The sequence below is a fragment of the Crocodylus siamensis genome, chromosome 5 (genome assembly GCF_052110815.1).
Source record: "Crocodylus siamensis isolate JL-2025a chromosome 5, ASM5211081v1, whole genome shotgun sequence".
Lineage (NCBI taxonomy): Eukaryota > Metazoa > Chordata > Crocodylia > Crocodylidae > Crocodylus > Crocodylus siamensis.
In genome coordinates this window covers 125,541,909-125,554,775 of record NC_143399.1, presented here as the reverse complement: position 1 = coordinate 125,554,775, position 12,867 = coordinate 125,541,909, and the positions used below count along the sequence as shown (strand labels likewise).

The following is a 12,867-nucleotide window of genomic DNA, read 5'->3' as shown; positions in this document are numbered from 1 at the left end:
ACACATTTCCTAACAAAGTGGTGCTTTCTGAGGTGTTTTTTTAGCCTCCACTATCTGCTGCCAGCTAAAACAGCTGGGGACAAAGTCCAATGTGTAGAGAATGTTTAAGGAGTTAAAGGGAACCCTCTGTTCTCCTGCTTAGTAGCACTCTTTAAAGTTAGGTACAGACATTCAGCAAACCAAAGGCAGCAACCAAGGTACAATGACCAAGAAGCCAGCAAACAGGGACTGCAAACAGGGTGAGCACTTTGCAGGCAGATTGCTGGGAGGAAGGAAAAGAGAAGCCAGACACCAGATCCTGCCCTGGAAAGGTAAGTGATTGGAATAACAGAGACTTAGTGGAATAGCTCGTGTGACTGGAGCACTGTCATGGGTGGGTACAAACTGTTCAGGAAGGACAGGCAGGGGAGAAGAGGAGGAGGAGCTGTGCTTCATGTAAAAGAGCCATATGATTGCTCAGAGTTCCAGGCTGAAACTGGAGATAGACCTGTTGAAAGTCTCTGAGTTAAGGTTAGAAGGGAGAGCAATAAGGTTGATGTTGTAGTGGGTGTCAGCTATAGACCAACAGAGCAGGAGGAAGTGGTGGATGAGGCTTCCTTCAAACAGCTAATGGAAGTTTCCTGATTAAAAGCCCTGGTTGTCATGGGGGACAATCACGCTGACATCTGCTGGGAGGGCAATACAGCAGTGCACAAGCAATCCAGGACATTTTTGCGGAGTGTTGGGGACAACTTCCTGGTGCAAGTGTTGGAGCGGCCAACTAGGAGCTGTGCTCTTCTTGACCTGCTGCTCACAAACAGGGATGAATTGGTGGGGAATGGGATTAGTGGGTAGCAACTTGGGCAGCAGTGACCATGAGACAATTGAGTTCAGGATGAACTGAAGAAAGGAAGGATGGAAAGCAGCAGAGTAAGGACCTTGGACTTCAGAAAAGCAGACTTTGACTCACTCAGGGAACTCATGGGCAGGATTCCCTAGGAAGCCAGTCTGTGGAGGAGAGGAGTCCAGGAGAGCTGGCTGTACTTGAAAGAAGCCTTACTGAGACTGCAGGAACAAACCATCCCACTGTGCAGGAAGACTAGCAAGTATGGCAGAAGACCAGCTTGGCTTAGCAGGGAACCCCTCAGTAAACTAAATCACAAAAAGGAAGCTTATAAGAAGTGGAAACTTGGACAAATAACTAGGGAAGAATATAAAATCATTGCTTGGGCATGCAGGGTTGAAGTCAGGAAAGCCAAAGACCAACTGGAGTAGCAGTTAGCAAAGGATGTGAAGGGTGACAAGAAGGGTTTCTAGAAATATGTTGGTAGCAAGAGGAGGATCCGGGAAAGTGTGGGTCCCTTACTGAATGGGGGAGGCAATCTTGTGACAGAGGATGCACCCTGAAGTGCACTTCAGTCTTCCCAGCCAAGGTCAACGGCCTGACTGCTGCACCATGCAGCACAGTTTGGGGAGGAGGGGAGCAGTCAACAGTGATGAAAAAACAGGTTAGGGACTATTTAGCAAAGCTGGAAGTGTACAAGTCCATGGGGCCAGATGGGATACACCCAGGGGTGCTGAGGGAGTTGGCTGATGAGACTGCAGAGCCACTGGCCATCATCTTTGAAAACTCACAGTGATGAGGAGAGGTCCTAGATAATTGGAAAAGGGCAAACATAGTGCCCATATTTAAAAAGTGGGGAAATGAGGATCCGGGGAACTACAAACCTGTCAGCCTCACCTCAGTCCCTGGAAAAATCATGGAGCAGATCCTCAAGGAATTAACTTCCAAGGACTTGGAGAAGAAGGTGATTAGAAACAAGGCAGCATGGATTCGCCAGGGGGCAAGTCATGCCTGACCAACCTGGCTGCCTTCTCTGATGAGATGACTGGCTCTGTGGATACAGGGAGACCAGTGGATACAATATACCTTGGTTTTAGCAATGCTTTGGATATGGTCTCCCACAACATTCTTGCAGGCAAGCTAAGGAACTATGGGCTGGATAAATGGACTCTAAGGTGGATAGAAAGCTGGCTGGAGCATCAGGCTCAGAGGGTAGTAATCAATGGCTCGATGTCTAGTTGGCAGCCAATATCAAATGGAGTGCCCCAGGGGTCAGTCCTGGGGCCAGTTTTATACAAAGTCTTGATCAACGACCTGGAAGATGATATAGAGTTCACCCTCAGCAAGTTTGCAGATGACACTAAGCTGGGGAAGTAGTAGAAAAGCTGGACGGTAGGGCTAGGATTCAGAGTGACCTAGGCAAATTGGAGGATTGGGCCAAAAAAATCTCATGGGGTTCAACAAGGACAAGTGCAAAGTTCTGCACTTAGGACAGAGCAATCCCATGCACCAGTCTAGGCTGGTGGCTGACAGGCTGGGCAGCAGCACAGCAGAAAAGGACCTGGGAGTTATGGTGGACAATAAGCTGAATATGAGCCAGCAATGTGCCCTTGTTGCCAAGAAGGCTAATGGCATACTGGGTTGCATTGGTAGGTATGTTGCCAGCAGGTCAAGTCAAGTGATTTTTCCCCTCTGTTCAACACTGGTGAGGCCACATCTGGAGCACTGTGTTCAGTTTTGGGCTTCCCACTGCAGAAAGGATGCGGACAAATTAGACAGAGTCCAGCGGAGGGCAACAAAAATGGTAAGGGGCATATGACTTCTGAGGAGAGGCTGAGAGAACTGGGCTTATTTAGCCTGTAGAAGAGAAGACTGATGGGGAATTCAATAGCAGCCTTCAACTCCCTGAAGGGTGATTCCAAAGAGGATGGTCCTATTCTCAGTGGTGGCAGATGACAGGACAAGGAGCAATGGCCTCAAGTTGCAGCAAGGGAAGTTTAGCTTAGATATTAGGAATAATTTTCTCATTAGAAGGGTAGTAAAACACTGGAACAGGTTACCCAGAGAGGTCATGGGCTCTCCATCCTTGGAGGTGTTTAAGACCCAGCTAGACAAAGCTTTGGCTGGCATGATCTAGTTGGGGGTGGTCCTCCTTTGAGCAGGGGGTTGGACTAGATGACCTCTTGAAGTCCCTTCCAACTCTAATTTTCTCTGATTCTCTGATTCAAAAAGCCCAAGGTAGAATTGATTTAAATTATGTGCTTTTCAATAAGTGGCATGGCTTAGATCAATAGTGAACAGAACACACATTCACCCTTTGATTGGGGGGCAGCAAATCTTAGACTGGATTCCACCATTTTTAAACCAGTCCATGTGTGCCAAATTTCTATTCTGTTATGGGTATAGACCGGTTTCTGATCACCTATACCGGTAAAAATGTAATATCTGTACCTGGCCAAAATAAAACATGGACAAGTACAAGTGCTATCACTGAGAAAACTATTTTTTGTGTAGGTTGCATTTTTAAAGAAGAAACCCTAAAACTATTGTAGAACACAGACAGATACAGGGGAGAAATGGATATGCTGAGTGATGGCACTTAAATACTTGTTTCATTGCCTTCAGTCACAAAAACACTTCAAGCTTCTCCTACTGAAACTGCACACACAGTTGCATCACTTAAACTCCAGTGGGAATAGAGCTGGACCCTAATCACGTATTTGCATTAAACTACCTCAGTATTGGCAGGATTAATTCAATATACTTCCTAGGATCAGTTGAAGGAAGTAGAGAGTTCCTGCACTTTCTGAAATACTCCCTGTGACTTATGCAAAAGTGGCAAGTTTAAAAGGTACATCTAGCTTTTTAATTTTTCTTTCCATTTTTAACACCAGTTCCAATTCACAGTTAGAAAAGTGGGGGAGGGGGAAGGGCAGCAAGAAAATGAATGTAAAGTGGAGGATCCTACTGTGTCACAGGTCAGTGAGAAATGCTCTGTTTGTAATTGCATCTTTAGCGGCATGGGAAAGCAATATACACTAAGGACACTGACAGATGTGCAGGCCATAAAGCACCATGAGTTAGAGCATACCCCGACCCAATAGACATTCTCCTGTTGGGTCAGGGGATGGGGGGTGGAAATCAATCCTGTCTGCAGGAGCCCAAGGAGCCTCGCTGCAGCCAAGGAGCTGCCCTTCTCCCCCAGCTTCATCCCTCCCCAACCCCAGTTCCAGATCCAGGGAGAGAGGAGGGAGAGAGTTGTTGCTTGGGTTTGCCTGACTTGAACTGGAGGGTAGGGCTGGGGTTGGGCTGTGAAGTCTCTGGCTCCAGCTCATGCTGGGCCAACTCCAGCTGGCAGCTTGCTCCCCCTCCCCTCTCTCTTCCTGCTGACAGCTCTAGAGGTGGGGATGGGCTGCATCAGCCCAGCTCTGATCATGCAACAAATTAACCCTAGGGAATGCAAGTTCCTTAAGGGCTCTCTAAACTGGAGCGCCATTATCTGATCCCTCATGTGACGAGAGTTAATTTGTTGTGTGATTGGCCACTTTAAAAGTGCTCTGCAGCCATGCACATGTGTCATGGCACAGCTGTAGGGCACTTTCAGGGAGCCAATTGTGCAAAAAATGTAACTTCTGTCTGCACCTCAAGTGTCATCTGAACCCAGTAATTTAGTATTGTAATGCTAGCTGTGGGAAAGAAGGTTAAAGTCCACTTTCCCCTGCTTTCTGAAATGCTGAGAGGCAGTTGCTGGACAATTCAGATAATACTGGATTAACTAGAAATTAAGGGCTTCTTTTTTTTTTAGAACAGAAGCACAGCCAAAATCATAAACTGAAAGCTATTTCCTGTTGGATCCTCACTTACTATATATCATCAGAGCCCCACTAAAACTAATGAAGCTTTCAGGATTGACACCAGGCAACCATTTGCTTTTTAAGCAAACACTCACTCAATCTTAATTTGTGAGAGGGCTTCAACACAGCTCCTGATTTTCTGCACATCAGTAAATGCAACCATTCTTTAGTTCATTTATAGGCATGTTTAGCTATGGAACAGGGCATTTGAATCTATTTCAAGTAAAAGAAGAAAAAATTGGGTCACAATTATCCATTCTCTCAGCTGTAAAAGCAAGAGGTCTTGTTTCCAAATCACATTTTAAAGTTGTGTCATTGCCAGTGTTTTATGTGTGCTAAAATCAGTTCATATCTCTTGTGAGGAACAAATCTTTGCATTTACAAAGCTAGTTTTATTAATTCGGTGGTTTTCAAAAAATACAGAGTTGATGTCAAAGTTAACATTGGTGGTTTTGTAGGACTGCTAAGTAAAAGATGTCGCAGCCCTTAGCTTGGCAAAACAGATTTGAATGAAGAAGAGTTTTACAGATGAAGTACATATTGCAGAGACAGTACAAGCTTCCTGCTTGAAAATGTGAGATTTCAAGTCTCATTTCTCTCACAAGCAGCTGCTAGGAACCATAAACACACAATTGGCACATCCTTAAGAAACGGAGTTTCTTGCAGTCTAAGCTTGTCAATCTCCATGGGTGAACACTTCAGGAATAACAGGCAGTTGTGCAAAGCAGACCCCCATATGAGGAAACAAATGGATGGCTCTGCATCCAAGTGGCAGCAGAGAAATCACAGAGAACTGATCGTCAATTGCCTAACAGGACAAGTGCTGCACGGATACCAGCTGCGTGCGAGTGCACTTGGCAATGTGCCCCCGCCTCCCAGTTTGCATGTATTGGAATGGTAGCAGGCCGACAGCCCACAACTAACAAACATGGTGAAGCAGCACACAGACAGGGGGCATGCATTGCTTTTTCTTGCTCTGAGCAGGATGAGTAGGGAGTTTGGCTCAAGATAGGGCAGCACATGCAAGAACCTAAAATGCTGTGAGCAATTCCCCCATGAAATGGATAAGGCTGACCACTGACCTCTTCCTTGGGCTCCACTTAGCCTGTAGGCTCAATGCGTTCCCTCCTCTTTAGTGCTCTAAAAAGTGAACATTGCTTCTACCCCACTTCCCAGCTTGGGCCATCCGCTCCCCTATATTTGGATTCCTAAGAACTGCAGAGGTTTTCTCTAGGCCCAGGAGCTACAATGCTGGCCACTAGCCAATGTGAGGGAAGGATAAGATCCACAACATTATGGAGACCCTTTATACCTGGAGTTTGGGGGATGAATGAGACCATAGTTACTGCCTGAGTCAGAAATAAAGAAATCTAAAGCTATTCACAGCTCAACTCCTTTATTTTTTCATTGTATTAGATTCAAGAATGGGTTCATTTTGGGACAAATGTTGGGGCACGCGTGTGTGCAAACACACACGCACACGTGCACACACACACACTATTGCCAGGTGCAAAACTAGCAAGGTTGTTGCCAGAGAAGCTAGACTATTTTCAAGTGACGATTATTGTACATAAATAAAAGCCCACACTGGTAAAATCAAAGGGTAAAATCTGGAAGTAAATCTCATCCTGACCTCCCTGAGGCAAGCACAAAGGGACAGAGCGGCTAACAAAAATTCTGGAGGAAAAAACACTTAAATAAAATTTCATGCAGCTCCGATAGCACTTTGTCACCAGAAATAAGTTATTCGGGGATTGATATTTAAACCTTTGGTTAACAAACAATTCCATGAAGGCGGTTTTTTGACTGATTAAAATGAAACCAAATGAATATGAATTTAGGTAACCTACAAGACAGTCACCTACACCACAATTCCCTGTTAGGTGATATGTGACTTGTTGCCAGATATGATTCCATAACCTCAATGAAGCCCGCTTTCCTTTTAAACCTGGAAAGACCACTATGGTCCATGGACTAAACATTTCTTCACGTTGTATCAATATGCTGTGTGCAAATATCAGAATGTTAATATGTATGCATTAATTAAAAACATTCATCAAAACATATTGTAGCTCATTCTTAAAATACTAATGGAGAGGAGATTTAAACTGTAAATGGACCAAATCCTCATGCCAGTATGTTGCCCAAGTGACCGAGCTAAACACTGGGTAGCGACTCCACAGATAAAGACAGTCCACAGAGGGGAGCCTGTTGGACGGCTCTTGTGTGCCCCTGCCCAGAGATGATGCACACTGCAGCAGATCCTCTAGTCCCAAGCTTACACAGCCTCCCCCCCGCCACAGTCTCCCACAGAACACTTTGCTATAAACAGAACATATATGCTTTGCGTGACCTTCCAAATCTGAAACATCCTGAACTAAATACACTCCTCACCAGCTGCACAAGGTCAAGATTTGCTCTTACTCTGTGTAAGCAGAATACATTTTTGAAACACAGGAGCCTTTAAAAGTACTGGGCTTTCATCATGTTCAATCTGAGCCTGCTTACTGTAGTGAGAATTTAAATAGACCTCCCTGGAAAACCTAGGTGCTGCAGGAGGTGGTGATGCAATACATTGGTCTGTCCTCTGAGTCACTACTGAGTAAGTACTCCATATGGTATTAAGGGGTACCGTGTTACTGCAGGTGCTTTCTGAGCATCTGTGATCGTTAACATTCCCATGGTCCTTTTCAGTGTCATGATCAAACACCCAATTTGGGTAACTGCATTCTGCTAACCTAAAATTTGTATAGCAGTTTTAATTGGCAGTATTGTTTAAATTACTCTCTTATGCTGTTTTGTACAACTCATGGGTCTGCTAAATGACTCCTGTACTATAAAGTGGTCTGCATTTTACTGGTGGGGGAAATAGATTCCTATATGTATCACAGTATCTGGCTTGTAAAGCACCCATGACCTTCTGAGATGAAAGACATTAGGTAAAGGTTAAAAATATTTTTAAAAATCTATACATTTGCTTTGAAAGCGTATATTTTATAAGTGTGAATATATGCACTCACATATACGATGTGTGTGCCTAGATATGCATTTGTGAGGGTATATACACATGCGTGTGTGCACGGACACACACACACACACACACACACAGAATAAATTAAAAGAATCATTTCTGATTTAAACCAGCATGCCAAATCTCAGCTTGCAGCCAATGTTTCTTCTATGTTCTAAATTCATGCTTATAAATGAACAGAAACTGAAACCTTTCTATAAAATCTTAGTTAGACCAACTCAACGCAAAAGCTGCTATGTACAGTCCTACAGTCAGGCATTTTACAGGGGCAGGGTGGAGAGGAGGGCAGGGGGGAATCCACTTTATAAAATCTCTCTTCTTATAGCAAGAATGCAGTGAAATTCTCAAGAGTATGTATAAGCGGTGTCTTCTCTCTCTCTCTCTCTCTCTCTCTCTCTCTCTCACTCACACACACACACACACACACACACACACACACACACTATATTAATATAGGGAAAAATTACTGTAGTCAACCTGATTCTTACTTTGGGCAACTCCTTTGAAGTCAATACAGTTACTCTGATTTTTCAAGGGTATAATAAAACTAGAATCTGACCACATAATATGGTCACTATAACATACTATCAGGCATCCTGCAATTGAAAAATAATGCTGTGGAAAATGTGTACTACTTTGAACCTCAGATGTAATAAACTATCAGAATAATCTAGGAGTGTGCTTATTTAGGGACTTCAGACAAATTCAGGGACTAGTAATACTACAGCATGGTAAAAGAGATGTGAAAATAAAGATGTGTTCTAGCTGTTTTATTTGGAATGAGTATGAGGCAGCTGTCATCTAGTTTGATTAAGTTTCTTCACAAAACAGGTTTCCTGGAGTGAAACCTTGAAAGAAATCATGTGTAACTTTTAGGCTATTAGGGCTATTACAAAAGTATTGGATGTGCTTTATAAAACATGCCATCAGTGCAGACACAAAATATGGCTCAAAGAACAACTCAAGTTTAAACTTTTAGACTATATTTTAGTGATTAGCTTGTACATTGTTAACTTGGCACTAGCATCTCTCTAGAGGGATGAAATGTTAAACAACTCCCACATTCAAAAATGGGGAAAAAAATCAAGTCTGAACATACGGACAGATGCAGCTTAATACAATCAGATTCCTTTTAGGCTTGATCAGAAACAGAGGAGCAAGTAAGTAATACATGGGCATTAATGGGTCTTATTGCTTGTAGTCATTGTTTTATTACATATGAAGTGGGGGAGGGGGAAAGACATCCTATCTCTAGATCTCTAGGTTGTCTAGTTTTACTTTTTCCTCAGCCACAGCACATTTCTTGAAAGACAGTGTCCTTTCTATTGAGAAGGTACTATTCCCTGCAAAGCAAAGTTGTTCTTAACATAGATGTATAAATTAATAAATCCAATCCAATCTGTGGACATGAGTGTTAATAACAGAGCATGGATATCCTGCCATTATCACTGCTATTTAAAACATTTTCCAACTCTGCCTCCTTCTCCATTTGTTCATATTAACTACTTCAGTGCAGGAACCAGTCTCTGAAATGCAATTCATTTAGATGTGACATGCAGTGTAAGTTTAATAACAATCTTAAAAAAAAGAGACTTTAATTAAGTACCACTTTGTACATATTAACTTTTCTACTACTGGCACTCAGAATCATTAACATCTTGGTAACTGCTGCTATGCTACAATGCCTCATCTAGTGACATTTCCGCACTCTCATTGGAAAATGTTAGTTCACTGTAACAAGCCGTTTCAGTGCTTTTAAGGAAGCAGACTGTCCTTTTGTGAAGAGTAAGTGGAAGTCACTGTGTATACAGAGAGCAGGTGTGGAAACTCTTAGGCTATTTTTAAAAGGTATACATAAAACAAGAACAATAAAGTATTATAATAATTATGACAATGAGGGTAAAGGAGTTTTAAAAAAAAATAACCCCAAGCGTATTACTTACAGTCCTCTGAGACGAAGCCAGATTTTCTCTATTTGCTCCGGCTGCAGGTATTTCAGAGAGTTGCTCTCAAATTCTTCAATTTCCTTAGTTGGTGACTCCATAGCTGCAGGTGATTGCTTTGGTTAAACCTCAGAGAGGTATGGATATCACCCCCCACACATGCACACACTCCACCTTTAACACTGCACAGGAGCAGCAAACATTTTTCCAAACACCTCTAAGCCTCCCCCCTCACTTTGATTAGAGGAAGTGTGTGTAGCCAGCAAGAACTCCAGGTGCACACTGAGGGTAGCTGTGGCAGCATGCCATGGTCCTGAGTGTGATGGAGGGGATTAGAGGCTGATCTCCAGATTGAAAGCCATCACAGAGTTTTTTACAATAAGCCAAGGATATGATCAGTAATATCAGCTGAAGGGTCTTTATCAAGGGAGGAGAGGGGAAGGAGGGGGGCAGGAAAAATCCCTTGATAATAACTAAGCTGTATGAATGGGAGGATGGGGAGTTGTACAGATCCCGATTCTCTGCTTCTCTATTCGCTGGACCCTGAGAGTCCTCGCTCCACCATGCTGCGAATGGCAACCCTCTCTCCCTCCAGTGTTGGTCCTCCCTCTCACTCTCCTTCGGTTCAGTCTCTTACTCCTCCCGCCCTGTTGTTTTCTTCCACTTACCAGCAGCTCTGCTGACAAGCAAGAAAACTGACAACTGAGAAAAAAGTCGTCTGTCAGCATAGCCTGGGCAATACTACACACACACACACACACACACACATACACACACACACATACACACGGAGAGAGAACAGTCAGCTGGAGAAAGGCTGGCTGTGATAAAAAAGGAAGGAAAAAATCAAAGAAAGTAGATGCACGACTCACTTCTGAGAAACAGTCATATGCCTCTGTGCAGCCAGCGTGCTTTCACGAGCAAGCGATACGGAGAACAAGCTGCAGGGCTTCAACTTGGGCAAAATTAATTTGAAATAAATAAATAAAGCTGGTGACCAAGCATCAAAACCAGAGGAAAGGGGAAGTACTTAACTGAAGAAGATACTTCAAGTTCAAACACTAATATTAATGATGAACATATATGTGTACACAAAACATCAACAATATTGATACATATAGTATAAATTATGCACCATAAAAGCCAGAATAGAAACTATAGCTCAACTTCAAGAGCTTTATTCCTGAGAGATTAAAGCCCTGATTGTGAAATGGGATCCCTGCTTTAAGATGCTTTGGGGCGCTTATTATACAGTATTTTTGTTTGTAGTTCACACCTCATATATTTCTCTTTAAGACAGGAATGCCCTAAAATTATACCAATATTTGACAGCTCTAAATTGTACAAGAGTGAAGATCTATGAATTCTGATGTTTTAGCTTGTATTTTTATTTATTCTGCAGATGTAGATGGAGACATTGCGGTAAGGTAAAATTATCTTTGAAACTTTGCACCAGCATCAACAGTTATGGCAGATGAAGAGATATGGTATCTGATGCCCTTTGAGAAATCATCCTTGCCATTGGTACGAAAGGAACCTCTGCTGAAATTTTTCTGGTAAATGACAACTCTGTTACAGTTGTACAAGTTTGTCAATTTACACTTCGAGCAGTCTGCAGCATGAAAAATACACCAATGAGCCTAATTCCACAAGCCCTTAATCACACAGTGGCCCTTAGTCATGCAATTAATTTCACTGTCTTTAATTCAATCCCATTCCAACACAATAACATCTGGGTTCATTCCTGCACCCCAATTTTGTTACTTTTTCTTAGAGAACAGACTCAAACCTATACAGATAAATTTTAGCGTACAAGTGTGCATGAAGGCAGTGTGGCTTACTGGATAGGCACTGGGATAGGATTCAGGGGCGCTTGTACTTGTGATGGGGATTTAGTTCTCAGAGTTTCATTCTATGCCTCCTAAACTGAAACAGTGGGTTTTTAATTGAAACGCAACATTTCAATTTTTCTGTCATGTTATGGCGAGGGGCCCGATCCTTTATTTTCCTTTTTTTCTCAGGGCCAGAGCCTGCCTGAAGCTGGGGGGCAAGCTGCCAGTGAGCTGAGTGGCCCGTGAGCTGCAGGGGGCCCTGGTCCTTCCTTCTGCAGCAGCAGCACCCCCCAGTGCCAACTGGGTGGGGTGCAAGTGGGCAGGGTGCTGCCCCAGCTGAGAGGCAACACCCAGCCTGATCCAACTGGTCCCCAAACCCACCTGGGGAGCAGCACCTGGCAGACATCCAAGCAGGCAGGCTTGGGGAACAGTTGGAGCATGCCAAGTGCTGCCTCCAAGCTGGAGCAGTACCCAACCCACTAGCAGCCTGCCTGGGCGGCCCCGGTGTGGTGTGCCAGAATTGAGGAGGGAAGGACCAGGGTCCTCCGCAGCTTAGGACCCACTCAGCCCACTGGCAGCTTGCCTTCCCCACCCCCCACCCCCCAGCTATGGGAGAGGTGGGCAGGTTCCAAGAAAGAAAAAAGGATCAGGCCCCGCACCACTTCTGCCATCAGCAGGCACCTACTGAAAGCATAAGGAGTGAGAGTCCCAATCCTTTTTTTCTGCGTAGCCTGCCCACCTCTCCCATGGCTGGGGGGTAAGCTAACAGCTGCAACACATCCTTGCAAACTAAACTACATCCAGATGTGGTTTAGTCTGCAATTATGCAAACTCATCTAAAAACCCCCATACTCATGCATGTGTAATGTATGATACCATTAAGCTACACAAATGACATTTTCATCATGTGTACATTGTGATAACCTTCACATTTACAAGTGCCCCAGAATACTTGGATTCTCTTCCAGCCTCTAACCCTGGCCAGCTAGGTGAGCTTGGGGAAGCCCTTCACTTTTCTGTATCTCAGTTTCCCCCAAGAGTAAAATGGGAACAACTCACACTGTCCCCCTTTACCTAAAATAGCCAAGGTATTTCTTCATATTATTTGACCATTATTGGTCCAGCATATGGGCTCTATATGTCTGAAATTTAACCTAATACGGGCCTTATTTTCAAAGTACACCTAATGTAGGAAACCATTCTGCTTTTCAGGGCTCAAATTCGCTCAAACTCACATTATACTATATGAATCCTATTACCACAGATCTTCTAGATGTTGTCTCTAGGTCTGCAAAAGTCACAGGAGCCAAGGACAGACACACAAGTGGGAACACATAGGAGAAAGGTATCTGAGGATTTGCAACTTATACTGTGGTTTCATAAG

At 43.7% G+C, this 12,867-nt stretch overlaps 1 protein-coding gene and 1 long non-coding RNA gene across 6 annotated transcripts in view; one reads left to right on the top strand and one right to left on the bottom strand.

The window, feature by feature from the left end:
- PDE1C (phosphodiesterase 1C) overlaps positions 1-12,867 on the bottom strand; it is a 483,633-nt gene that overhangs the window by 299,552 nt on the left and 171,214 nt on the right. For 2 of the 5 annotated variants that reach the window (XM_090050248.1, XM_090050249.1), the window contains exons 1-2: positions 10,524-10,542; positions 9,652-9,754 (exon numbers count right to left, since the gene is read on the bottom strand). The exons of 1 other annotated variant lie outside the window; for it this stretch is intronic. In XM_090050248.1, the coding sequence (XP_089906374.1) occupies positions 9,652-9,752 (101 nt within the window). In that variant the 5' untranslated portion in view covers positions 9,753-9,754; positions 10,524-10,542. Of the gene's footprint in view, positions 1-9,651; positions 9,755-9,886; positions 10,267-10,319; positions 10,439-10,523; positions 10,543-12,867 lie in introns of those variants that run through there. 2 more of the 5 variants (XM_090050247.1, XM_090050245.1) reach the window with 2 other exon arrangements.
- LOC149864542 (uncharacterized) overlaps positions 7,165-12,867 on the top strand; it is a 49,379-nt gene continuing 43,676 nt past the window's right edge. Inside the window, exons 1-2 of the long non-coding RNA XR_016442760.1 lie at positions 7,165-7,279; positions 11,054-11,207. This is a non-coding gene — a long non-coding RNA (uncharacterized LOC149864542). The remainder of the gene's footprint in view (positions 7,280-11,053; positions 11,208-12,867) is intronic.